Source organism: Cavia porcellus, unplaced genomic scaffold (genome assembly GCF_034190915.1).
Source record: "Cavia porcellus strain 051 isolate PalLab524CR breed Dunkin Hartley unplaced genomic scaffold, mCavPor4.1 scaffold_15, whole genome shotgun sequence".
Classification (NCBI taxonomy): Eukaryota; Metazoa; Chordata; class Mammalia; order Rodentia; family Caviidae; genus Cavia; species Cavia porcellus.
This window is the reverse complement of record NW_026947498.1, coordinates 68,907,160-68,934,752: the sequence shown is the minus strand read 5'-3', so window position 1 is coordinate 68,934,752 and position 27,593 is coordinate 68,907,160. Positions and strand designations below refer to the sequence as shown.

Below are 27,593 nucleotides of genomic sequence, written 5' to 3'. Positions count from 1 at the left end.
GAGCTCGCGCTGGGCGCTGCCCGCCCCGACGGCCGGCCGGGTTTGGGTTTCGGTTTCGCTTCCCCGAGGTCCTTCCCCGTTCCCGGCAGGCCGCTCCCTCCTCCCGCCGCACTCCGAGTGGCTGTCGTCTGCCGGTGAGTGGTCGCTGTCCAGGGTCGGGGCTCCCCTAGGCTTTGGGGTCCCCGTTCTGCAGGCTCAGCAGCCGCGGGGCGCCCCGGCCGGCTTCCTCCTGGGGGCTGAGCGGAGGAAGTTAACTTGCCCCTGCGCGTTCTAAATTGGGATCAGAATAGTTGCTACTACTTAGCTAGTTTCCTTTCCTGCAGTTGAGCTTTTCACCTGCTCGGAGACCCATTGCCTGTCCCCCCGCAGCTCCACCCGGGCCTGGCCTGGCGCGCGGGGGCTTCTGTGCCCTCCTTGCTTGGTTGATCAGCAGCCCGAATGACTGCTGCCCCGCGCCCTGGGAACACAGATTCTCAGGAGGTAAGGCGAGGCAGAGCTGCCCACAGATGGGGAGAGGAAGGACTAAGGAAGGGCCTGCTCAGAGCCCAGCTGTCCACTAGAGATAGGCTGGGAGTCCCGTGTGTGAGTTCTAAAATTCTTAGTCGTATTTTAAAATAAGTGAAATTGTACCGATAAGGTCTTTAGTTCATTATATCCAAAGTTTGTTTCATTTGTTTTTTTGAGTCAGGGTTTCACTATGTAGTCTAGGCTAGCTTTGAACTCACTATGTGGCCCAGATGGCACCCTCAACCTAGCCGTGATCCTCCTGCCTCAGTTTCCTGGGTGCTAGGAATACAGGCGTTGGCCACCACACACAGCTACCCGAATTTTAATCATTTGAGCCCATAATGGCATTACCGTGTGATGGATCTGAAAGATGGATTCTAGGTTCTTGTGTATGGCAAATAATAAGCATACATCCAAAGATAAAAGAAAAAACAGCTGCGTCGTGTGCCTAGTGTGGGTCTTTACTAACAGAAACAAAGACGCAGCGTGGACAGAAAAGGGGTCTCAGGGGCAATGGAAATTAAAAACACTCAGATAAGTCAGACTTTGGGTTTTATTTTATTTTAGTTTTTGTCAATTCGAGACAAGGTCTCACTCTGCAGTTCAGGCTGGCCTTGGGCTCACTTTGTAGCCCAGGCTGGTCTCAAACTCTCAACCATCCTCCTGCCTCAGCCTCCCACGTGCCGGGCTTACAGGTGTGCAGGACCCTGGCTGTGGACATTAAATGATGTGTACCTCGCCCCCAGGCTTCTCATTGGATCTGTGGATAAGATTGATAGAAATGATTGATTGACAGGCTTCGGGGTCCTCTCAGAGGCAACATAATAAGCAGGCCATATCCCAGGGTGCAATCTGGTTAAATTACATACATGAGATGCCGGCCATATATATGACCCTTTAACAAGATCTGAGTGGAGAAAAGGTTCCTGAAGCTCAGGCCATGAGCTCAACATGCCTGTGCTCTGTCCTGGAGCATGAGAGATTTCCGGGGCCGTTGTTATGTTTGTTCCCAGTGGCAGTTGTCCTGCTGTACCTAACAGGATAGTGTATGTTCTTTTTGTCATGCTGTCTTTGCCATCCAGCGTTTTACCTCACAAGTCAATTCAGATTAGCCATATCTGTGTAATACTCATCAGCTACCTGTGTCTAATTACGGTCTACCTGTGCCAGCACAGGTCTAGATAGTGAAAGGTCTTTGAGATTGGTGAAGAGAAATGGAGAAGTGGAGAGGCAGTTTTGCATTTTAGAAAGATGGGGCTGATGAGGAGGCACAGGACACGTTCCCAAGCAGAGAGAGGCCAGAGACAAGGCTTTTGCATGAGACAGGTAAGTCTGGAAATAAATTAGTCGTTACGGGCTGCGGTCTGGCAGTAGTATCAGAGTTACAACTGCATATACTTTGTGGTTTCATGCCTAGGTATGTGTCCCACTGATGTATCAGCTTCTGTGTGAAGTGAGCTCTCTATAAAGTTGTTTTTCAGTTTTGTTTGTCATAGATTAAGATTGAGTCTCCTTGAATGTCCATAAGCAGAGGTCAGCGTTTAAATAACTAGAACGTATCTATACTATGAGATACAATGAGTACTTAAAAAAAATAAGAGAGTAATCTCAATGTGCTACTATGCACAGATCTTTAGATACGTTAAGTGGGGACAATAAGGGACAGGAAAGCACATGCCTTTTGTGAACAGATGCCTCTGCAACGATCCAAGAGAAGCACTGATTTCCCCTGAGTGGAATTTAATTACGAAGATATGAGCAGGCCTTTTACACTTTCTGAATTTGAACCATGTAATTGTAATACCTTTTGTAATTAACTGTAAAATCAGACATTGTATGAAAATGTTTAGAAAGAGTATTACAGCCGTTTAGTGTGAGTGCCACCTTAACTAGCTCTAGGAGCTCCCCAGGGGACTGGTGGAACACACTTCGGTGGGTCACTGAGGTGTGGCCTTAGGGTCATTTACATGTCTGTCCCTCCTCCTTTCTTTTCTGGCACTGATCCCCTCTCTGCTTCCTGGCTGCCATGAACCAAGCATCTCTCTTCTGCTGTACTTTGCTACAATGATGTTCCTCTTTTGGAGCTAGCTACCCATGAACTGCATGCCCCAAAACTCTAAGCTGAATCCAATCTCTCCTATTCTAATTTGTGGATGTTGGGTATTGTGTCCCGGTGATGCAAGAGCTGACTAATACATGCTGAGACCTGGGGTGCAATAGTGTCTCAGGGAAAGGAGGGTGGGGGCGTGTTTGAGAATGACTTAGGTGATCAGGGCCCAGAGATGGACTAGATATGGGACAAAATAGGAGATTTAAGGATAATTCTTAGATTTCCAACTTGAGAAGGCAAATGGTGCGTTGTTTACTCAACTGTGGAATCTACCAGATGAGGAAAGCCTGGGTAATAGTGTGACTAGAAGGAAGGCACAGGGATGAGGGTAGAGGTTTTGCAGGAGCGGTACTGGACGTCAAGGTAGAGCTGGAACAGGAGGCCCAGAGGAGCCATAACCTAGACATACAGATACGAGGGTCCTATCTGCAGTTGATGAGTTAAACCCCTGGGAGTGGATGAAATTGTCGAAGCAGATTAAGTAGAATGAGAGAAGACGTGCCTCTCATCAGAGTCCTGATCGAACAATTAATGGCTGGAACTGAATTTACCGAGAAGACCTGCAAAGGCAAAGCAAAAGGCATCCCAACAGCTAAGAAGAGAAGGCATAGGAAAAATCAGAAAGCCAAGTTTCAGAAGTCAAAGATGAAATGTCTCAGAAAGCGGTCAAGTTGTCTTCTCTGTTTGGGGTTGATCACATGCAAGACCCCAACAGTGTCCGCCACTGAGGCAGGGAGCCCGACTGGTGAGCAGGAGAGTCAACTGCTCTTCCCAGGAGGCCCTTCACTGCAACAGTGATAGAGAGCTGGCAGGATTTTGTTGTTACTGTTACTTTTTTTAAAGGAGGAGATGAACGTTGTAAGCAACATGCCTCATGTTTCAAATTCTCTGGGGTTAAATGGAGGCTTCATTAGGGCCTGGTCTGCAGAAGGACTCAAAGGCAACAAGAACAGGGAAATAACAGCAACCCACAGCCAACCCGGAAAACGCCCTTGTTTTGTGAAAACAGCAGTGCCCTCTAGAGGTAGAAATGCATCTTGTGCTTGCCTTTCAGAATTGTACTTTTCCTTTCTCAGCAGGGGTAAAAGTCACAGTGCTCTGATACATAGTGGGCTTATTTGCCTTTTCTATTTAAAAGACATTGGGGAAAAAGACATTAACATTCACTCCAGAGACCTAAAGATAGCAGAAGGTGTGGGCCATCATATCTAAGAGCTTTCATCATTCTAGCAATACACAACCTTTTTGTTTGTACCTATGAGGTGGAAAGTCATTATGATATAATTCACCCCAGGCTTCCTGCTTTTATTGAGATATGTGTTATCTAATTAGGTCAAAGATATTTATCACAAACTCAGTAACAAACAGCCCTCACAAGAATAAACTAAGTTTCCTCTTTTTTTAAAGCACTCTCCATTGGGAGTCTGAGGCAGGAGGATCACCCTAAGTTTGAGGATAGCCTGAACCCAGTCAGAGACCACTGACTCAGAAAACAGAAAACAGACAAAAACCACTCTCCAGAGGTTTTCACTAGCTTTTTCTGCACAATTCTTTGTTGCATTCAGTCTTATCAGTTTGCTATCTTCCTGTTCTATATAAAAACCTGCTTCATCCTTCAAAGCCTGGCTGGAGTCTTCCCTTTTTCATAGTGTTTCCCCTGGGCCAGGCCCTGCGATTTTTCCCCTCTCCAAATTGCCACCATGGTTGAATCTGAACTACTCCTGGAGAGGACAGAAGGTAAAAAGCAATAACAACGTGTTTATATTCACCAAAGGCAAATAACTACTCAAGATCAGAATTCTGGTTGAGTCCTCCTCTAGAATGTTTGCACATTTCCTCCATTTCCGGTCAATGCTTACTGTGTCCTTTCTGTTTATTCCTAGAGGTAGGCCACCATATCTGGGAACTACAGTCTACATTTGGAAGCAAAAAAGTGGGTATAAAAACCCACTAGGAACCTCGAAGATGGCCTTTTCCATGGTAAAAAACATAAATGTCTGCACTTCATGAACCTTGATCAGCACATAGTTCTCTCTACAACTGCAAAAAACTTGGAGTCTTTAGTTATACCTAGCATCCTGATGTGGTTTTAATAGCTTATTAAGAGTTTTCTCCCAATGAGAGTTTTCCACTATGCGGAAAATGGGAAAGCAAGACTGTGCTAACTTAATCAGTGGGGTCAACTTGAGGGTAGATTTTTTTTAAATGTCCCTTCGATATTATTTGGATTCTGTTCATCATTTAGCATTTATTTTTCAGTAGAAGGGAAGAGGATGATATAAAAGGAGTAAAATCAAAGGAATAAGGAAAAACATTTCATTTTCTAAATCCAAATAGACTACCTTGTGTTGTGAAATAGTTGAAAGTGGATTCTTTCCTGTTCTGTCGGGGGAATCACACAAGACTTTGCAAACTGGAGCCTGTTTCAGAATTTGGGGTCCTTTTGGTCTGTGACTTTTGGGACTTTCCAAGTGGTCATCTCTCACCCTTCATCCCATTCTGACTTAGAATGCCCTCTAGGGAAATGAGACAGGTCAGCGTTTGATGGAACATTGAGGATTTTCAGCGTGTCAGATGCACAGAAAAACAAAATAATGACAAAATACCATGGGCTTCTGTCCCAAACCCAGGGCTTTGAGCAGAGAGTCTAATTTGTGTTTATCAGATTGTATTTATAGTCAATAATAGTCATCTATAGTTGGTCAGCCACGTTTGTTTATTAAAAGAGCTATTCTCCTTTTTCACAGGGTGCTGGAGCAGCAGTTTCCAATGAAGAACCAGGTAGGACCAACTCACTGTCGCTTTTATTTCAGAAGGCCTTTGCTCAGATCTTTCCTCAGGGGAGCAAAGGGGATATGGAAGGACACGGTATCCCCCACAAGTACACAGGTGTGTGACTGCAGGCCCCAGCGGCAACCACGTGTGCTGCAGGAGGTGGCTGCCTCCCACCAGTATGGCCCCAGTACTGGCCAGAAGGAGAGGACAACTTGATTGTCCCCTTGCTCAACAAGGGTAAAAGAGACAGACGGTCCCTACCTAAGCCGAGGGCTGGCCTACGTGAGAATGCCAACCAAAGCGGATGCCAGCTGAGCTCAGATACTTGATTCCTGCTTCTTTGAGTCACTGAGACTACAAGAAGTCTTTCTAGGTGGCTCAGATTAGTAGTTGAAGTACTATATTAGTAATTATCACATTTTATCTACTTTGGGATACACATTTTTTCACATTATAACACTTCTGAAATAAGGCTACCCCAGTTCGTTTGGCATTGGTTTTCCCATGTAATAACAATGTCTTGGACTCCATGAATACCATGTCCAGTTGGGTTTTTCAGAAGATAAAATGGTGCAGTTCATTGTGAAAAGAATTTGGACTGGATGGCTGGAGCCATCTGTCTATAATGAAAATCTGCTGGTCAGAGGGGTCCCATGTTGGGCATAAGCGGCCTTGCTCAGCCCTTGATGGGGTCATCCTGAGAAAAGGGTGCCCGTTGGCCCAGAGAACTGAGATGAACCCTCCCAAGCTGGAGGTTGTGAGCTTACCATATTTCCTACTTCATAACCAAATTGAAGGAGGATCTCAGTAGCACATCTCATCTCCCACGTACAATAAATAGATTTTACTCGACTAATTTTAATTGTGCCAAGGAAAAGAGCTAAGAAACAGAAATACTACAAATTATTTATTGTACCAGACAGTGACGATGGTTTACCCTGAGCTGGCCTGATGTCCTGCCACACTTTTTCACCAAGGAACAGCTTTGACCAATGATGCACAGGAGTCGGTTAAATATTCTAGCTCCTGTGATTACCTATTTGGGTTGTAACTCTGAGGCATATGATCCACACTGTTTATCTGTGGAGTTAAGCTTCATTTGTTAAGTAACACATACTTTATTCATTTTTCCCTCTTAATTTTCCCACCCTTCCTTAACTAGAGTCTGTTATATTTTCTAAGATCACCTCCTAAAGAAACTACTTATGCCCCAAATTCTTGTCTCAAGGCTTACATGTTGAGTACCAAGTATGAGGCCCTAAGAAACCGCCCTAAGATAACCCCCCAAAAAAGAAACAAAACAAAAAACCAAAAAAGAAAAAGTACGAAGAAAGCCTGCCTGTGTTTCTAATATATACTTAAATTCTTTCAAATACATGTGTGTTCATCATGGATCTTCCTAAACTCACCATTTTTATGTGCATTTAAAAGATTCTTGGGCCCGGGCCAGGGATGTAGCTCAGCAGCCCAGCACCTGCCTGTCAGGTGTGAGATTTTGAGTTCGATCTCCAGGACCAAAAAAAAAAAAAAAAAAAAAAAGATTCGTGGGCCAAATATACATAGTTTGTCACTACCATTGCTGTACATAATAGCTAACACTATGGAATACTTACCGTATGTTAGGCACAAGACTAGGCACTTTACAGGTGACCTACCATCGAACATTCTTAGATATTCTTGATCTAATTATGTGTCTCAGTGAAAAGGAAAATTAGTAAAGGCACTAGAGAAAGTTCACCCTCCTATAAATAAAAACGTCATTTTCTTGATGTGAATGGAATTACATCCTTTTCAAAAGAACTTTGGTCATTTCTTTATTATTTTATCTTCTCTTCTTTTCCAGCAGCTGACTTGGCTGTTAAAAGCGTTAGCCACCAAATTCCAATTAATCATAATGACTTCATAATTTTAAAAAATCTGGAGAGCCAGCTGTGCAAAGTCCTGCTGGCTAAGTTTGGCTGTACCTCCACTCTGATCTCTCCAGGCCTGGAAAGGAACAGCCAGCCTCTTGCTCAGCAAGTATTCAGAAAAAGGCTGACCTGTGGAACAGTGCTGTCTGTCTGGAAGGATGACCTCACTAGACATGCCGTTGATGCTGTGGTCAATGCAGCCAACGAAGACCTTGTACATGGCGGGGGCCTGGCGGGGGCCCTCGTGAAAGCTGGTGGCTATGAAATCCAATTAGAGAGCTCAGAAATTGTGGCCACATTTGGTAGAGTACCAACTGGTGAAATAGCTGTCACTGGAGCAGGGCGGCTTCCCTGCAGGCTGATTATCCATGCTGTTGGGCCCCGATGGAAGTCAGTGGATTCACAGGGATGTGTCAATAAACTGCAAGAAGTGACTTTCAGAATTCTGCACTATGTGACCTATGAAAATACAGACATTAAGACAGTTGCAATTCCAGCCCTGAGCTCTGGAGTTTTCCAGTTCCCTCTGCATCTGTGTACAAGCACTATTGTAGAAAATATTAAGTTGTTTCTTCAAAGCAAACAAGCAGGTAATTTGAAAGAAATTCATCTGGTAAGCAATGAGGATTGCACTGTGGCTTCCTTTAAGGCTGCTTCAAAAACCATCTTAGGGAAGAATGAGCTGGGCCGCAGGATGAGTCCAGAAACCACGCCTCCTGTCAATATTCAAACAGTCCAGAGTCTGAGTCTGCAGATTGGCCCGGGCCGCGTTGAACAGCAGATGGTAAATCTTTGCTTTTGTTCTCTCCCACTGCCAAAGGACACCATTGAATTGTTGATTAACTGTCAAGAGGTTTTTAGAGCACATACTTTGCAACACCATGTGGAAAGCACCTTGTTAGGAATAAGAGGGTAGACTTCAGTTACTCAGGAGTCTGAGGCAGTAGGACCACAAGTTTGAGGTCAGCCTGGGCAACTTAGTGGAACCTTGTCTCCAAATTTTAAAAAATAGTAACAATAACAATGAAAAGGGCTGGGAATATACATCAGCATAAGGCCCTGGGTTCAGTGTCCATAAAAAATGGACTTCGGGGCTGGGGATTTAGCTCAGCAGCATAAGCGCCTGCCTTGCAAGCAGGCAGTCGTGAGTTCGATAAAAAAAAAAAAAATGGACTTCAAGACCACACCTTCTGGACACCTGCTTTGCCATTTGTAAATACGTTATTTAAATATGTATTGCTTATCTACTTTGATCCAGATATGACATCTCAAAACTAGAAATACCTCTTTAGAAAGCAGTATTGACATCTCTCAGATCAGGTGTTGATTGCCTGTGGACAGAGCGGAAAACCTGCCAAACGCTTGCCATTTGGCTGTACTTTTCCAAGCTCCTTGAAGACCTCCTGCCTGTTCCCCACATATTCTTTCCATATTGTTATTGCTAATCATGAAATTAGTTATCCTTCCTTCACATTTGAAAGCCTTGCCTGTTATTTTCTATCCCTGTAATACATTCTAATTTTTTTTTCTTTTGAGACAGGGTCTCACTATGTAGTTCAGGCTGGCTTTGAACTCACTGTATAGCTTAGGCTGGCCTCAACCTTGTGACAGTCCTCCTGCCTCAGCTTCCCAAATGGTGACAGTACAGGTGTGCACCACTGTGCCCATGTAGCCTGACTTTTAAAATGACCTTCTAGAGAAAGCAATTTTTATCCATCGTGTATGGCAACTTCTGTTAGTCTATTTATCAGAAGACAATGTCACCTCACTTGTTTTATTTCTTGATAGGTGAGCAGGAAGTTATCCTAAAGTAACCTCTCTGGGTAACTCAGTATGGTAAGATCAAGAGCTTTTTGCTCTGGAAACTGCACCAGCAAATACAATTTATGAAGAAAACACCTTATAATTAAGAAACGTCATTATTAAAAACAGATACAGAGCAATATCCAGTCTTCAGTAATAACTATCTATTGAATAAAATAATTACTATCAGTTGTATCAACTTTGAACAAAGAAGACACTGAGTGAGATACAATTCCAAATCCTAGAAGAGAGGGCTTATTTCACATAGACTCTATGTTCAGGGGTCTGCGTGGAAATGCACACAAATCTTTTTCCATAGATTTCATATAAGCCTGACCATGGTTAACATATATGAACACTTACTACATACCAGTTACATTTTTAAGTACCTTTCGGGAATCAGCTCATCTAAAACAGCTCACTTATTCAGTCTGCAAAGTTTGGTGAGCATATAATATTTAGAAATGAATTTTTTTATTAATTACAAGAATATCTCAATATTTGTGTTCTTCCTTGACATCCACAGCTTTAATTCAGACATAATAGTGTCTGAAATAGCTGTTGAATGAATGAATAATTGTATTTTGCCTTGGAGCAGAGTCTTCTTTTTTTAATGCCAGATTCCGGTTTTCTTCCCATTTTCCTTGTACGTGTTTTCCTGGATGTTTAATACTTTGCGGCGTTGTACCTCCTTTTCCCTGGGGCTTTCCTAAAGGCTACTTTAGACTGTGACACTGGGACTGGAGACTGAAAGAACAGATGAGTCAAGGGTGGTATGGGTGGAGGAGAGAGAGACACAGAGAGAGAGAGAGAGAGAGTCTTGGGTTACAGTGGTTATAACCCCTGCTTATGATTCTCTGCTCTGTTTTCCTTATTGTAGACTTTCAGTGCTGAAATGGAGAAGAAATCAGAGATGCCAAGTTTCAACAGTCACAGTGGTGAGTAAGAAATTCACAGGCCTAGAAACAGAGCCTCCCAAGGCTCGTTCTGTTGTTGACCATCTGAACTAATTCAAGGGAGAAGAATAAATAAGCCAGTTAGTTCATCGTGCCTCTGCTAGGATACCAACTTCCTGACCAGGATTCTATTCTTAGTCTCATTTCATGATATCAACAGAGAGAAGCTAAATTGCAACAGATAAGCCATAGCGTGGGTAGTCTGTTCAGTCACAGATAGGGTCTACAGTTTTTTCTAGTAAAACATTCTGCCTTCCATAAACTGGTTAGCTAATCCGACTTTCTGCTCCAAATATCTAAATGGAGACACTCGTTAGTATTTACAGAAAACACATCTCAGTAATACCAGACACATGGGTTGTTAACTCAAACCTAAGTAATCGCTGAGAACATGATGGAAACTTTAAACCACAGAGAAGGGGGATATAGGTTGCACTTCTGAGGACTAAAGATATTTCTTGTTTTCAGTATATGTTGATAATTATTTAGCTTTCCAATAAATGTGTCATATATATAATCAGAAAGTCATATTTGGTTTTAGTTTTTTTCCCCACCCCTTAAGGTCTTTAGCTTTTGGAGATGTTTGACTACAAACCTAGTAGTTAAGGAAGCTCTCATTTCCAGGAGATAATACTTACGTAATATCCCAGGGTGAGATGACAAGGTGAATGTATCTGTGATTTGACAGATGTTGCACAGCACAGGCCAGATGTGATAAAACCTAACCCTTACAATCTAAATTTTGTGTTCCCAAAGAGGCTGTAAAACTACACATAGACTCTTTATTTGCAGTGTCTCTTTTAGAGATTGACACTTAATTGGAGCTGCTACTATTGACAGGGATGACAGTATCCTTGGGTGCTTTGTTCTGTGCCATTTTAAAATCTATCGACAGCCAGGCACAGTGGTGCAGGTCTGTAATTACAGGGCTCTGGGAGGCTGAAGCAGGAAGATCACAAGTTCAAGCCCAACCTGGGGAACTTAGTGATTTATCAAAGCCCTGTTCCAAAAAATAAGAAAAACTAAGGGTATAGCTTAGTACAAAGGCTTTGAGTTCAACCCCTAGTACTGCAAACAAACAAACCCACCCTAGCCTATCATGGTCGCTTATAATAATTGTTTTAGGCCCCCACCAGTGGACAAGAGAGAAACAAAGAGAAAATGGACTTACAGATGGATCTCCTGGAATCAGTCTTAAAGGATTCGACAAGGAAGATATGTACGAGGCTGAGGCATGGATCCGAAAGATACTGACCCCCCAGGACCACTACATCATTGAGAATAATCATATTCTGTACCTTGGGAAAAAGGAACATGAATTTTTGTCTGACCTTCAAACAACCTCAAGTGTCTGCATCTTAGAAGTTATCAGTCCAGAAAAGGCCACGTTGGACATTAAAGGAGCCCGCACTGACTGCATCGAGGTGGTTTTGAACATTGAATGTATGCTGTGTGAAGTTCAGGAGGAAATCGCAAGAAAAAAGGAGCAAGGCCTTAGGAGTTTGTCAGGTGGGTGGCTTCCCGTCAGCTTAGAAAGTCAGCTCTCCCGTCCGTGCTTCCGTTGGACGTGTGAGCTTTGCCCATAACCTGGAGCTAAGGGATAGAGTAGGGAAGAAGAGAGCAAGCCATTCTGCTTCTGGGTTAGGTCATTAGCTTTTAAGAGCTGTGTTTAGACTCCCTTTCTATGGTCAGAGTTATTTATTAACAAATTAAACACACAGGAAGGGAGGGAGAGACAGACAGACAGACAGATCTGGGTTGCTCAAGAGGCTATTATATGGAAAGCCTAAGCAAAACCTAAGCCCAGGGCCAGGGATTTAGCTTAGTGGTATAAGTGCCTGCCTGGCAAGTGCGAGGTCATGAGTTTGATCCCTGGTACAAAAACAAAAACCTAAGCCCAAACCATGGTGGAAAAATACACTCCTAATTTTGCAAAGTGAGCATTCAAATACAGACACATTCTACTTGATATTCTCTCTGTCTCTCTCTCTCTCTCTCTCCCTCTCCCTCTGTGTGTGTGTGTGTGTGTGTGTGTGTGTGTGTGTGTGTGTGTGTCTTTCTGGCAACATTAGGGACCCTATGTAAAATTTCTTGCTTAGAGCCCTGTCATCAACAGAAGTATTCGTTAGTACTGTAGAGTACACTTAACTACCTCCTGTTCATTTGCAGCCAGATTCATCAGGATAACTGGGAATTTGTGTCTGGACAGATCTTTAGAGCAGAGCCCTAGAGTCAGCCAGGAAATAATTCCATTTAAAATGCCACCTTGGGAAACAGGATTATTTCACTCATTCAGCTATTGTGTACTGTACTCGTGATGAGTGCCAAGCGTTGCACTAGGTACTGGAGATAAACAAGGCGGACATTGTCCCTGCTCAAAGTCTAATTGGGAATGCTGACAGGCAGAGGCAGGGGAGCTGTGATGGTGGGGACTGACAATACTCTAGTAGCACTGAGAAGCGCTTCACCTAGACCCGGGAGCTCAGGAGAAGGCTTCTTACCAGAAGTGGCCTAGACAGAGAACTGAGTAATAAGTGACTTTTAGCCAGGCAAAGAAAGCAAGTCTCTAGAAATAAGGTTATTTGCAGAGCCCAGGTTATATACAAGATCTTATGAACTCTATGAAAGCAGTCATGGTTTTTCTAAGTAAATGGGAAATGGTAGAGAATTTTAAGGAAAGATCAGATGTGTTTAGCAAGTTTTAATGTGCAGAATGGACTTAGAAAAGGTTTGAAAACTCAGATGAAAAATTTCATAGGACTTTTTCTTTTCATGTGTCTGTACAAACAAGTCAGCAAGAAGTGGTCAAAGTAGGGGCTGGGGATTTAGCTCAGTGGCATAAGCGCCTGCCTTGCAAGCAGGCAGTCGTGGGTTCGATCCCCAGTACCAATAAAAAGGAAAAAGACAAAAAAAAAAAAAAAAGAAGTGGTCAAAGTGAGTGTAAGGTGGCAATACATGTCTGTGTCCACCTTTCACAGAAAACCTAGTAATCAAAAACACGGATAAAAATACTCTCAAGCTTGACAATCAATATTATGTATAGAGAACCCTTTCCTGTCCTAGTCACAGTCCAAGAAGGTTTATATTTGCAATCCCATGGAGAAGTTACTGGAACTCTAGTGAGTTAATTCCAATCTACCACTTCAGTACAACCCAAGGAGAGGATAAACACCAGGAGACATATATACAGTTTTGGGAAGCCAAGGGATCCTAAGTCCAGCCAAGACGACGGTTCAAAACAAAAGAATCATAACCCAGAGACCAACCTGAGTTTTATTGATTCTCCATGAGAGGAGTGGCTCAGGGATGAGTGACCATGAGAGTGGTGGGAAATACATGGCTGCCATGACTACTGTGAGCTGGGCTGGGCAGGAGGTCTGAGGTCACCTCTGCAATAAGCAGAGGGCAAGAAATGCAGAGCGAGCAATCTGCATAACACAGCTGAGGTAGTAGCTAATAATTTGGGGTCAGTGCTTCAGGTCTGATACTCCTTTTTGCCCGGGGAAGTGATAGCCTCTTTCTCAAGGCTCGGTCCCAGCCCACAGCATGGAGCATGGCTTTCCATCCCACCTGGCCCAACCATATATTTGATGTGGGATAACACTGACCTGTTGCTTTGCTTTAGAGATTACACATGAGCTCCTCAGCCAGCCCAACTTACATTGCTTAAAGCCACTTACAGGGACGAAGAAATAACCTAGCCAGCTCTGTACATATCAATACATGGAGACAGGGTCAAGTTTATGCAAAATGGAGATAGTTGCTCCTCTTTTTAAGAAGAATCCTCTGGATAGTTTCCTACAATTACGATTTGCACTTAATTTGATCATAGAAAGATAATAAATGTTATTTAAATTGATATTAGTTTCAGTTCAGGAGAACAGAAGACAAAGAAACAGGGATCTAGAAAGCCTGTAGCATCATTTTCACCACATTTTGTAAGTTTGACTCCCGTCTCAGCAGTCGGCTATTTAGCATCAGGTAAGCCCCTCGCTCTACTGCAAGATGACATTTTTGCTGGGGATATTGTTCAGCAGTAGAGCACTTGTCTAGCATGTGCAAAGTCCTGGATTTGGACCCTAACATTAAAAAGAAAGTAACGTTTTGATATTTAATGAGTAAATATATTATTTCACAGCAGTGTTTCAGAGGTTCATGCAAACTGACTGTCATAGATTAAAATTTAGAGTATAAACAAAATGGATGATTTTGAAGTGCATTTATTATAGGGAACGTCAACCATTCATCAGAACAGTAAAAGTTTAAGAAAGGTAGAAGTTAGGTCTCACATGCCCCTGCACCCTTACACCATTCTTTTAACCCTTCTTGGTGAGCACTGCCACAGAAGTCTGTGCTCTTCAGGTCCCCAGTGCCTACTTCAGGGCCTGGTCTGTAGTAGGATTTTAGTAAATGTTTGTTGATCGCAAGTGAACTGAATCATATTATTACACCTCATAAATGTGAACTCTTGGTCTCCAAATTTAATTTATAGTCTCTTCTTGAAGTTTTCTGGCTTTGGAGCTCCTCTGCTATGGCAGTTTTGACCCTGATTGCTTTCTCAGATTTACAACTTGGACCTTTTAGTGAAGGGGCCTTTTGTGGTTAAATCGAACCCTTTCAATCAGATAATGTACTGGGGATTGGGTCATTTTAGTATATTTGGTTTCAAGCCAAATGAAAAATACACTGAAGCAAACTTTTTTGGCAGGGGAGGTTCCATTTCTCCACCTGTATCTGTCCAATAAGGAACTAGCTTATGAATGACAAAAGCAAGTCATCCACTGACTTTTATACAGGAGAAAAGGAAGGAAGGAAAGAATGGGAGGAAGAGCTGGGCATGGTGTGCAGGCTTGTAATCCCAGCAGTCAGAAGGCTGAGGCAAGAGGATTGCTCTGAGTTCAAGTCCAGCCTGAGCTGCATCGTGAAATGTTGTCTCAAAAAAAAAAAAAGAAAGAAAAAATAGAATGGGGAAAGGAAGGAAAGAAGGCCACGATAGGTCCTTAGTCTCCAAAATTTGCTTTTCTTGCTTGGTCTTACATGAGTGATGCATGTTGCCAGTACCATACTTTGCTTTGTCTCTATACAAAAAGTGCTGGTAAAAGCCAAGTTTATAATTTTATGTCTTCACTTAGGTTTTGGGGTCCTGGGCAAGTTATTTACTTTCTCTGAATTTCAATTTTGTTACTTATGTAACCAGGTCAATTAGATCAGAGGTGGTGCTTTGATGATCAAATGAAGTAGAGATGTGAACTCTGAAAGTTTTGCAGTGTCATATAGACGTCCTGTTGTTTTCCATGATTCCCTCACATTTTCTAGTACCTGTGTTTTTGCTGAGTGTCGTCCTGGAGAAAAAGAACAAACATTTCCCAGAACATAATCAGACAGTACTAGTGGTGGTGGAGAGAGGATACGTACTGCTGTTTTTCTCTTCTCCCCTCAGCCTCATGACCCAAATCGTCCGTGGGCAAATGCACTGCCCTGCATTTTACCCTGTGACTTCTGATTGTGCTGCAGCTCTCCTTACAAGTCTGGAACAAGAGGCATCTGCTTGAAAACGGCCACTTGCTTTCCCTGAATTTCCAGAAGCCGTTTTCTTTTAAAACTTCTTTCTGTTTACAGAGCACTGTGAATAAAGTTTTGTGTTACTCATTTTCAGGACAGTGGATTGATGAGCAAGGAAAACCCCAAGATGAAATGGATCAAAAAAAGATCCTCTCTCTGCGATCCCCAGTGTTCTTTCCATCGCAAGAACTTCAGGATCAGAAGAAACGGTTTGAAAAATGTGGTTTGCAGGTTATAAAGGTATATGCAGAAAAATAACTGAAGAAGTTTGATGACGTTATCATTTGTATCTCATAAAAATTGAAAAAGATGCTGTTTTTGGTTATCCCGTATTTCACTAATTGGACCGGTAAGTGCTTAAGAGGGCAGCCATTCTGTTGACCATTTGATTATCCGTGTTGGCAGATGGTGATTGCTCAGTGAATTTTTATTAAATGAATTTATTGAAGAAGCAGCAGAGTTATTTGAAGAGGTAGAAGTCAAACAGAGAAGTTCCAGGGCAGAAGAGAAGCTTATGCAGCTTGATATGAAAAGAATTAGATATAAAGTAGTGCGCACATAAGCGCTTTTTCTTTCTTTCTTTCTTTCTTTCTTTCTTTCCTTCTTTCTTTCTTTCTTTCTTTCTTTCTTTTTTTTTTTTTTTTTTTTTGTCTTTTTGAGACAGCATGTTGCTGTGTAGCTCAGGCCTTGGACTCCCAGCGATCCTCTGTCCTCAGCCTCCCAAGGGCTGGCACACATGTGTGCGCTACCACACCTTTATTTTTTAAGCAGGCAATTTAAGTAGCTGTTTTCCAGTTTCCTTTTGAGTGTTTCTTTCTCTTGAGTTATAGGTGGAGAAGGTAAAAAACGTGGTTCTTATGAATGCCTTCCAAAGAATGAAGAAAATGATGGAAGGGAGACCCTGCCGGGATCCTGTGAGCCGCAGGCTATTCCAGCAAGTTCCTCGTCAGTTCTGCAACCTCGTTTGCAGAGTCGGCTTTCAGAGGTTGTACTCAGAGCCCTGCGGTAGGTGTCAGCCCTGGTCCTCAGGGCTACCTCTATTAAGAACATTCATTGCTTGGGGGAGGGAAATCATTTTCAGCTGGGATTTGGAGGTAAGGGTTTTTGGAAAGGGTCACATGTTAAATTTTCCTGCATATCTGTTGTTGATTATAGGTTTTACATTGATGAAAGTATAAGCAGTAGGATCCATGGTTCATTATTATTTTGTTTTTTCTGCATTTCTGTTTTCGTGTCTTATCAGAAGGAAGCACCTTGGAGCTGTTTTTTTTTTTTTTTTTAGCTTACTCATCTCAACAAAATTATTTTCAATACCACTGAGCCATCCTCAGCCCTTAATTCAAAGGATATTTCCAGGGCTGGGGATTTAGCTCGATGGATTATGTGCCTGCTTGGCAAGTGCAAGGTCGTGAGTTTGATTTCCAGGACTAAAAATAAATAAATAAGTAAAACAAAACAAAAGGATAGTTCCCTAAACTTAAGATGATTGGTCTTTTTCGCCCTCTTTATTTCCCGTAACCTACTTATGAGTGAATTAGATGTGGTAAATGAAGTGAGTAACTTGTTAAGATTCTTCTCAATCGTACAGTTTCTAGGTGTAGCTTCCATGTCTTTTTTCAATTATTTAAAAATCTGAGACACTTATTTGCTATGTGGTGCCTTTCCCTCTTCTGTCACCACTGAAACATTCTGGGTTTACATCTCTCTAAAGGATGCCAAGAACTTTAGCAGTACTCACAGAGGGGGACCTCGCAGTGTAGCTTTACTTTGCCTGTTCTGTTGAACAGTGGCTCGTCATCTTTAGCCTTCAAACCTGCAGCATGACCTTCACTGTGGAGTCATTTCTAAGAGTCTTGGTTTCCAGAAAGCAAAACATCTGGATTCATCTTTTCTTTGAACCAGAGAGAACACAGTCATTACTGGGGTAAAAATTGACAATTCCCAAGAGGTAAAAATAAATGAATTACCATTACCAAGAAATCTTCTGGGTGCAACCAAAGATGTGAGGATCAATATGTTCCCTTCATTGCCAAAATCTAAAATCTGCAACTTTCATTTGCTTTTTAAATTACCTCTTTACTTAAACTGTTTTCACTGAGATCATATCTTCCTGTTTTCTAAATCTGGTGAGTACCCTCTTTTCAATCCTGTGCCCAACATTACTAATTTTCCACCTAACATCTAGACATATCTTTATTCCCAGATAATCTAAGACATAGACCATCCTCCCAACGAAGACACTGTCAGTGTCTCATCTCATCTCCTCATCAGCTTTGAGTCTAAGCAGTCCTCTCTAGGAGCTTGAAAGTAAGGAGTTACCCCCACATATCTATCAGATAATGATATAAGAAGCAGCAAAGAATCATCAGAGATAATTCCCACTTTGTTTTTTTAATCTTTTTTTTTTTTTATGGTACCAGGGATTAAACTCACAACCTCGCACTTGCCAGGCAGGCACTTATGCTGCTGAGCTAAATCCCTGGCTTAATTGAAAGAGAAGAGGTCATGGTGGTGCATGCCTGTAATCCCTGCACTCTGGGAGACTGAGGCAGAAGAATTGTGAATTCAGGCCCAGCCAGGGGACTTGGCAAGACTCTACCTCAGAAATAAGGCTGGGCATGCAGCTCAATGCAGAGCCCTTAAATTCAGTCTCCAGTACCACAGATACACATGTAACCCCACTACCTATCACGTGGGACTGACCACTCAAGAGTAGTAAGGACTCCTTATTCTGGAAGTACAGTAAACACCCTACTTTTACACTCTGGGAAAAAATTTCTTATGCACAATATCCGCACTTCCTACCAGTGGACCATGGTTTGCCTTACAGGCTAGCACAGGCTCAGGCTGGTTCAGCCAGGCTTGGGATTTCTTCAGCAACATGGTTCCTTTAAAACTCAGCAGGCCTGAGGACCACTCACTTCTGCTCAAGTGCACATCCTCCTACTCAGCCAAAGATCTTGTTTGCATAGTCTTGCAACCTAAAGGATTTAATCATTTTCCTTTGGGCCTCTTTGCTCTTGCTTGCCTGCAAACTGCCTTAGCTTAATAGTCATTACCTGGGAGCAACTCAGGCGGTAGATTGCATGGGGCAACACTACCCACAGGGTCACCTGTGCCAGTGGACTCATCTCTGGGATGGAGGGAGCTCGAAACTGATGTTGCTGAACAAGCCTCAGACCTGCTCGTCTCCCTGCCACAGATGCTATTGTCGTTTGGAGTACAAATCTCTTGGCTTTTCAGACTTGCAGTGTGCGAAGTAACAGGACTTTTATAAATTTAGTGGTCAACCACAGGCAAGGTGCTTCTGTTATCAAAGCTTGCTTTTCCCTTTGTTTCTTTTTTTACTTTCATGCATGCATTCATTTATTCTGTTCGCCTTTGCCAATTTTGTCCTGAATTCATCTCTTGCTTGTAGGCCTTGACTGAGTGAAGCAAAGCGTCTACACACTTGCAATGCCAATATTGTGCTCATTCATTCATTATACCATTATTTATTATTTTTTTCAAATTTTATTAGTACATTTGTACTGAAGAGTGATCACATACATTGTGGGAAATTGATACACATACATACAACTGCATTCTTTGTGTGTGTGTGTTCTTCACCTCCCTATTTAAATTTTTTTGCCGTCATCAGATTCATTTATTTTATACATCTTTATCAAATTGGTTATCATAAATACAGGGAAACGGCCAAACAGGCCAAAAATCATATAAAACATATAAGACAATTATGGTAAATAAAGGTATACTTTTAGATGCATTATCAATACTAAATTACAGTAACTTTTTTTCTCTTTTTTTTGCCATTGTCTGTTTTTTATTTTGCAATTTATTTATATATTAGATTTCTTTTATAAGGGAAACTATGTGATATTTAAAAGTGTGTATCTGATTTATCTCAGTTAACATTATAGTCTCAAAGTGCATCCATTTTCCTACAAGTCACTCAAGTTTATCCTTCTTTATGGCAGAGAGGCTGTCCATTCTGTATAAATACTGTTTTCTTTGTCCATTCACTTATTGATCAAATATTGATCTTCTAATATTTAGCTAAATGAATTGTGCTGCTATAAACATGAGTATGCAAACATCACTGTGATATGATGTCCTTAACTGTTCGGGGAAGATACCCAGAAAGGGAATATTTGGGTTAAATGGAACCTCTAGTTTCAGTTTTCTGAGGAATCTCCATACTTTTATGAGGATTTCCACAGTGGCTGCACTCCCACCAACAATGGAGAAGAGTTCTTTTTCCCTAAGCCTCATCAGCATTTGTTATTGATTGATTTCTTGATGATGGCCTTTCTTTCTGGATGAGATGGGGTCTCAGTGTTACTTAAGTTTGCATTTTCAAATGGCCAGTGATGTTTGAAAATTTTCCTGTATTCGTTGGTAGTTTGTACCTCTTTGTCCAAGAATTGTCTATTCATTTAAGATGCCCATTTTTGATTTGGTCTTTAAATTTGCAGGGTCTGATTTTTTTGAGCTTTAATATATACTTGATATTAGTCCTTCGAGGTGTAGCTAAGAAAAAGTTTTCCTTACTCTGTAGGTTGTCTCTTCATTCTATTGGTGATTTCCTCTGCTGTGCAGAAGTTTTTTAATTTGATGTGATTTCTTTTGTTGATTTTGTTCTTATTTCTTGTACAACCAGGGTTGTATTCAGAAAGTAGTTACACAATTGTATCTTCCAGCAGTTGAAGTGTTTGTGTTTTAAGTCTGGGGATTTAGCTCAGTGGCATAAGTGCTTGCCTGAAAAGCGTGAGGTCATGACTTCGATCACAAAAAAAAAAAAAAAAAGAGTGTTTGTGTTTTAATGTTGTCTTTGACCCACTTTGATTTTAGTTTGTGCATGGTAAGAGATATGGGTCTTGGTTCAGGCTTCGGCAGGTGTACAGCCAGTTTTTCTAGCACCATTTTTTTTTTTATTTTGAAGGCAATAAAAATATAACAGAACAAGATAGAACAAAACCAATCAGACAATGCAGTGAAATTGGTACAAAACTTTAGAGCAGGATACTGGGATGGTAGTAATAGGTACTATAGTATATCTTGTTATCTTCACAATAGTTGTCCAGTCAATTAGGTATAGCGAAATCAAACCAAAAACAAAACATAATAAAATCAATTGAAAGAGAATATTGAATAGAGCAAAACAATCATTACAAAACATAACAGTGAAAACAGCCTTTGCCTTCAAACAGAAGATACAAGGAAATCCCCCATATTTGCTATATTCATATGGTCATCCTCCCAAGAGATGCTCAGACCTTTGTCCGCTAACGGGTATGTGTGTGTGTGTGTGTGTGTGTGTGTGTGTGTGTGTATGTGTGTGTGTGTTTGACTCATAGCCCGCTCGCCTTGGGCTCACGGAATGCTGACTGGTTTTCCTCCTGACTTGCGCCAGGGGTGCTTACCAAGAGGGCCGGCAAATTGCTTGCTTGTGCATCCGCCCAAGTTCCACTGCGGCCTGATCTCGGGAACCACTGGTTCTCCTCCTGGCCCATGCCAGGGACACTCACCTAGCACCATTTCTTAAAGAAGCTATCCAGGTCAGGCATAGTGTACACACCTGTAATCCCAGGCTTGAGGAGGCTGAGGCAGGAGGATCGCTTCGATTTCAAGGCCATTTTGAGTTACATAGTGAATTCAAAGCCAGCCTGAACTACACAGCAAGACCCTGTCTCAACAATATATATATAATTTTTTAAAAAGACACTATCTTTCCTCCAGTGATACTAGTCATTCATGTACTGTATTGTTTTGTTCAGTTTATCTAGCTTTTTAGTAATGTCTTCTGAAAGCTCCTGATCACTTTGATTCTTACTTCCATTATCTGTTAGTTATATCTTCTGTGATGCTGTTGAGTACCTCTGTGATCTGTTTCTGACCCCTCCATTATCCTTCCATGTAATTTGGGTGTGTAGCTTATGATATTCTGCTCTTTGATGCCCCCTGGGTTGGCTCTGCGGGAGTTGGGATTTTGGGGAGGTTTTTTTGTTGCCCTATCTTTAAGTCTCTATTGCCTGTTTGTTTGTTTGTTTTGTTTGTGTGTGTGCGCATGCTGACATTTGTGGATTTTATAATGTAAAGACTTTGTGGCTAGTATACAGATCTCTTTAGTTGCTTTTCCGTGATGTACTTTGGGCATGACTAGCTATAGTCCTTTGCGTCAGCCCCCAGATCTGACCACCTTGGTTAATTTGGAAGGGGAAGACGCAGTATAATTAGCCCAACAACCGAGTTCCCTGGGAATGTACTCTAGTATTGCTAATGTCACCAAGGTAATTTGAGTATTGACTTACAGAGAAATAGTGCGACTGTGGTAATATCAAGCAAATCAGCTACAGTAGTATTGTGCAAGACAAGTTGCATATTAACATACCATAAGCCCTAATTAGGTACTACCCTTAACTATAGAGAAGAAATCCACAACTATGGCATAAAAACCCAGGTACTGACTTACAGTTAATATGTACTAAGTGCTAAATGCAACAGCTATATTTCTGCTAATAGTAGAAAGGAATTGAACAGTAATTTTACAGAGTTAACTATACTATTAGATGTATGGGGTTTGGAAATGGGAGAATGCAAGAGGGAAAATTTGAAACCATAAATCATAAGACTATGAAAAGGAGAACAGAAAAGGGTACAGAGGATCCTGCTGAGGAGTAGAAGGATCTTCATAGATTTAGGTAAAGGTAAAAGAAAAATCTGATAAGAAATAGAAGATAAAAGGAGGAGAAAAATTATGTAGGGAGTAAAAATGATAAAGAATTAAAGGGAGAAAAATTAAAAGTAAAATGAAGAGGAAAAAAGAAGAATGAAAAAGAAATAAGCAGGAACAAAAGAAGATCCTCCAACCCCCAAAGAAATGGTGAAGAAGAAATGAGAAAAGGAAAGAAGAAAAAAAACAAACAAAACAAAAACCAAAAACACTCAAAAACAAACAAAAAAAAACCCCAAACAACAAACAAACAAAAATTTCTATGATTTTGAATATGTGGTTTTCTTTCGGGGGCTACAGTTTTGGGGTAGTGTCCAAATCAGGACGCATTCCTGCTCATGCTGGTGCATAAGAAAGCCAGCGTACCCTAGATTTGTGCTGCATACAGGCACCGGCAGGAAACAGCATCAGGACAAGGCCTGTGAGTCAAATCCAGAGCAACTCAGGCGGAGCCTGGCCTCTGGCGGTGGGGGCAGGGCCCGTGTCCTGTAGCTCCAACCCCGCAGGACGTCTCCTCCAGCCTGACCGCGGCTTCTGATCACAGCTGTCTGCCATAGCTGTCTCTCACCCAGTCACTGTGGGCCTGAATTGGAGGTATGCTGTGGTGGTTTGAGTCCTTGGTACAAACAATCAACCCTTCCCAACCAAGCAGTCTCCAGGCTTTGTGGTGCGTAAACTGGAGTCACCAGCTGTTGCCTGTGGAAGGATCCCTGTGTTTGCTATCCCTGCAGCTACAGAACCCAGCATCTTGCTCCCTGAAGACCACTGGAATCCCCAGCTTCTACTTTGTCTCTACAGATTCGGTCTCCTGCAAGCCATGAGCGAGGAAGGGCAGATCATCCCCTTCCTTGTCCGTGCAGTGTTCTGCCTCTCCAGTCTCTCTGTAGGTTTCAGTTTTTCTGCCAGTCCTCTCCTGGTTCCCGTGGATCTCTCTGCCCCACCCCCTCACTGTCCTATCCCAAGTTGTTATTTCCCTGTGTCTGGATTTGAATCTCAGGCTGAGTTGTTACTTACCTGTCCATCATTTTCTCAGAGGTTCCTCACTATTATTTATTAAGAACTTTCTGCAAGTCAGGCTTTATGCTAAGGGTGAAAAACTATAGCAATAAACATAAACCCTAGGGTTCTTTCCTTTATAATTTAAAATTTTGTGCACCTATCTTTTACCCATGCTTTAAACATGGTGCTTTCCTGAGTTCCAAAGGAAATCGTTCTTTTTCCTCTACAGTGTGCCCCTGGGTGATTATATATATTCCCATGGCCTCATTCTAACAGTGACAACTTTAAAATTCCTAATTCTAGGTACTATTCTTTTCTTTCTTTTTTTTGGTACTGGGGCTCGAACTCATGACATTGCGCTTACCAAGCAAGCGCTTGTCCCCCAAAATTCCTAATTCTAAACCCCTACTTGTTTCCTGATGTGCCCAACCATATGTTACTTTGTCTTTGGGACATCCTTACTTAGATGTACCACAGGCACCTCACATTGAGGTTTTACTAACTCACTAGTTGATCGTGCCTGTAATCCCAGCACTCAGGAGGCTCAGACAGGAGGATTGCTGCAAATCTGAAGTCAGCCTGGGCAACATAGTGAGTTCAAGGCCAGCCTGGAATACGTGACTCAAAACCAGAAACAAAAACAAAAATGCAGAAACAAAAACATGTAACCATGAATCCTTCGGATTGTCTTATTTCAAAAACCTCTTTTATTCTCAGAAAACTTAACTCTGAAAGCCAGAATTTCATATTCTTTTGTGTGAGTCAAAAATAATTATCTGTCACAACAGGTGATAGTGCACCTCTGTATTTTCCGGCTCTCTGGGATGCTGAGGCAGGAGGATCATAAGTTTGAGCCCAGCCTGGGCAACTTATCCTGTCTCAAAATGAAACAGAAAAAAGAGCTAGAGATGGAGGTTGGTGTGAAGGACCTGAGTTTAATCTCTAGTATATATTTAAAAATCATACACATACATGCACACATGCACACACATATATATAAATATATAGACATGTTATATGTGTCTACATACATGTATATGTATATATACTTATATAGGCTTTGTTCTATACTTACTGCTTTTGTTTTGTGGTGGAAACAGGGTCTTGATATGTAGTTCAGGCTAGCCTTCAACTCACTTGTAGCCCAAGCAGCTGGATATGGTGGTGCATGCCTGTAATCCTAGCACTCAGGAAGCTGAGGCAGGCAGATTGCAGTGTTCTAGGCCAGCCTCAACCACATAGTGAAACTCTGTTTCTGTTAAGAAAGCACAGTGCAATCTATTCAATCTATTCAAGGCTGTCCTTGAACACAGTGCTGTCCTCTGACCTCAGTGTCCCAGAGTGCTTGGGACATCAGGCCTTCTAAACTTTTTTTCCCCCCCCCCCTGGAGGCCATAAGTAAGAACTCAATGGAAGGAGGGGAGGAAGAATAAAGTTCAAGAAGAAACTCTGGAGAAAGAAAAATCTTGGATTTTTATCTCAAAATATGACTTTTCCCTGCATGGAGATGCCTTTGAGAAGTCTGGATCGCTACTGATCTCTATGGTAGCTGCTGGCCACCTGGGGCGATTTGGGACTGATCTAAATTGAGACATACAGGGCTGGGGATTTAGCTCAGTGGCATAAGCACCTGCCTGGCAAGCGCAAGGTTGTGAGCTTTATCCCCAGTACCAAAAAAAAAAAAAAAAAAGGATAAATTGATACGTATAGTATGTATAACATATGTACTATATTCCAGACCTGCTACAAAAGAATGTAAAATATTCCTCTAATAATTTTTTATAAATGTTGAGATGTGAGGACATTATGAATCATATGGCTTAAATAAAAATTAATTTTATCTTTTTATCTTTTTAAATGTAGCTACTAGAAAATTTTAGATTAGTTATGTGGTTTATATGGCTGCTCTGTAGCCTAAAACGGTATTGCTCAGTGTAGAAAAGAGTAAGAGAGGGGAGGAAAGAATCTCGCTTTCTGAGGTTATTATTTTTAGTGCTGGGAGTTGAACCCAGGGCCTGTATATGCTAAGCAAGCAATCTATCACTGAACTACATATGCAACCCCTCCAAGTGATGTTACACACGGTATTCAACAGGGGTTGTGAGGCCCAAGCTTTGGTCCTTAGCTTCTTGATTGTTCTTAATACTCCAAGAAAGACAACACAGATCACAAGCAATAATGCCTGAGTAGAGAATACTCATTTCCAGTAACTGGTTTTGGGCATATCCTTGTTAGTGTCACTGTTTCCAGAATATCGTCTGGGTGCAAATTGCCTGGTGAATATGAACCAGATCAAAAGCATGTGGAGAGCAGGGTATTGTGGCAGGCACTGGTAAAAACTGATGACCTATAATGAAACATGCATGCTCAACATCTCCTTTACTTTGGGCATATTTTTCTTGTATTGCTGCCTATGATCCTACTTCTCTTATTAGATGCTATTTTCAAACGATATTCTCAAGAGTTGTAGAGATGGGATATGGATGCACCTCAGTGGTTAAAGCTCTTGCCTCGTGTATGTGAGGCCCTGGGTTCAATCCCCAGCACTGGAAGAAAAAAAATCTATAAACATACTCCTTACAGAAGTTAGCTGATTTTCTAATAGTAATGAAACTTTACTTGTGTTATGCTGTTTTTCACATATTTGGCTAACGTTGACTTGAATCATAATTTCTCTGAATCTCAGATTTTTCATCTTTTAAGGGGATACTGTCCAAGTCATATATTCTATCTGATCAATGTAAAAATTATTTGAAAGCCAGAGACTTCTCTACAACTCTAATGAAACACTTGAGTGTAAGCTACTAGGTTGCAGGTGTCAGCAATGAATTGTTCCAAGCAAGGGAGAAACTTTGGGTACCTTGACTGTAGATACACAGATATGAAACTGAAAAGAAGGGATTATTTGGAGCTTTAAAGCATACAATACACACTAGTGCCTGTCTTAGTTACTTTTCTTATTGCTGGGACAAAATCCTGGGCACCCAAAGTTAAAGAAGGAAATGTTTATTTAGCTCCCAGTTACAAAGGTTTCAGTCCATGGTCAGTTGGCTCCAAGACAAGGTAGCATGGCAGAGAGGCATCACAGAGGAGAAATAGTCCATGGCAAGCAGGCCAGAGACAGCGGAGGAGCAAGCAGCAAGCTGCAAGCAGCAGAAAGCCTGCCTTCTTCTGTCCCTTTATGCAATGTGGTGTACAAGCCTATTGACTAGTGCCCCACATTCCCAGGTGGGCTTCCATTATCCACGTGCTTAATCTCAGCATCACAGCCTTAATCTATATTCAAAGACCCTCATCTGGCCTCCTTTTAAAGTTTCCACCTATGACTGTATGAGACTTGGAGGGGATATCTATATAGCAGCTGTTAACAGTAGCTAAACAGGCGATATTATTGCTAGGATGATAATAATCTTTTTTTTTTCTCTTACTAGACCCAGAATATGGAGCTGGCATATACTTCATTGGGAGCCTCAAAAAGCTAGCAGAACAAGTGAAGAAAAACCCTGCCACTGATAAGTGGATCTATGTGTTTGAGGCTGAAGTACTCACAGGCTCCTTCTGCCAGGGTCGTCAACGAAATTTTGTCCCTCTACCACCACGTCCCGGAACCATAGGTGGTTATGACAGTATGGTTGATAATGTGTCCAGTCCTGAAACCTTTGTTATTTTTAGTGGCACACAGGCTATGCCTCAGTATTTGTGGACATGCATCCAGGATCACGCGGGGTCAAAGGAGTATTCATCAGGACGAGGAGAATTTCATATCAGCCTGTCACAATTCTCGGGAGGCAGCTCTGTTGACTAATCCTGATATTATTTTTTGATCCTGATATTATTTGAAGGACTCACATGGCTTTGCTTTAGGGGAAACAACTAAATCATAACCATCAATGACTCCAAGAGTGGTTTGAGTATTGCAAATGGGCTGTCTGTTTGGATTGACTGGGTTACTAGAGAGACCAGCTGTGTAGTAAGATCTTAGTGCCTTCAACCATGCCTGTATTTCCTGGGTCTGGGTTGAACAGACACCAATCAAAACACTCTTGAAACTGTTCCTTTTCTTATTATTTTATCTCTTTTACTGTAGGTAACAGTGAAAAATTTTTAAATGTAATGAAATTTTTCCAGAATAAATCCAAGCCATTTATTTGCTAAATTTATGATGATATAAAATATATGACAGCTTCTAGGGAATTTTATGAAGTGCTTTAAAAATCAAAATAAATTACCTTTGAGTA

General features: G+C 41.7%; 1 protein-coding gene across 3 annotated transcripts; it reads left to right on the top strand.

Moving 5' to 3' along the window:
- On the top strand, positions 1-27,593 carry Parp9 (poly(ADP-ribose) polymerase family member 9). Of its 3 annotated transcripts, none has more exons than XM_013146383.3 (9): positions 1-134; positions 4,501-4,597; positions 5,365-5,398; positions 7,239-8,086; positions 9,986-10,043; positions 11,187-11,570; positions 15,718-15,863; positions 16,454-16,628; positions 26,787-27,593. In XM_013146383.3, the coding sequence occupies exons 2-9, from the start codon at positions 4,583-4,585 to the stop codon at positions 27,158-27,160; spliced, it is 2,034 nt and encodes a 677-aa protein (XP_013001837.2). In that variant the 5' UTR covers positions 1-134; positions 4,501-4,582; the 3' UTR covers positions 27,161-27,593. The 3 variants fall into 3 exon arrangements, with proteins under 3 accessions (XP_013001837.2, XP_013001835.2, XP_013001836.2); XM_013146381.3 differs by having other exon boundaries at positions 7,236-8,086; XM_013146382.3 differs by lacking the exon at positions 1-134 and adding an exon at positions 320-480 and having other exon boundaries at positions 7,236-8,086.

Coding starts and splice junctions, on each gene's coding strand:
- Parp9 (XM_013146381.3), top strand. Junction 10,044..11,186: donor AAGTTTCAACAGTCACAGTG/GTGAGTAAGAAA, acceptor TAATTGTTTTAG/GCCCCCACCAGTGGACAAGA. Junction 15,864..16,453: donor GTGGTTTGCAGGTTATAAAG/GTATATGCAGAA, acceptor CTTGAGTTATAG/GTGGAGAAGGTAAAAAACGT.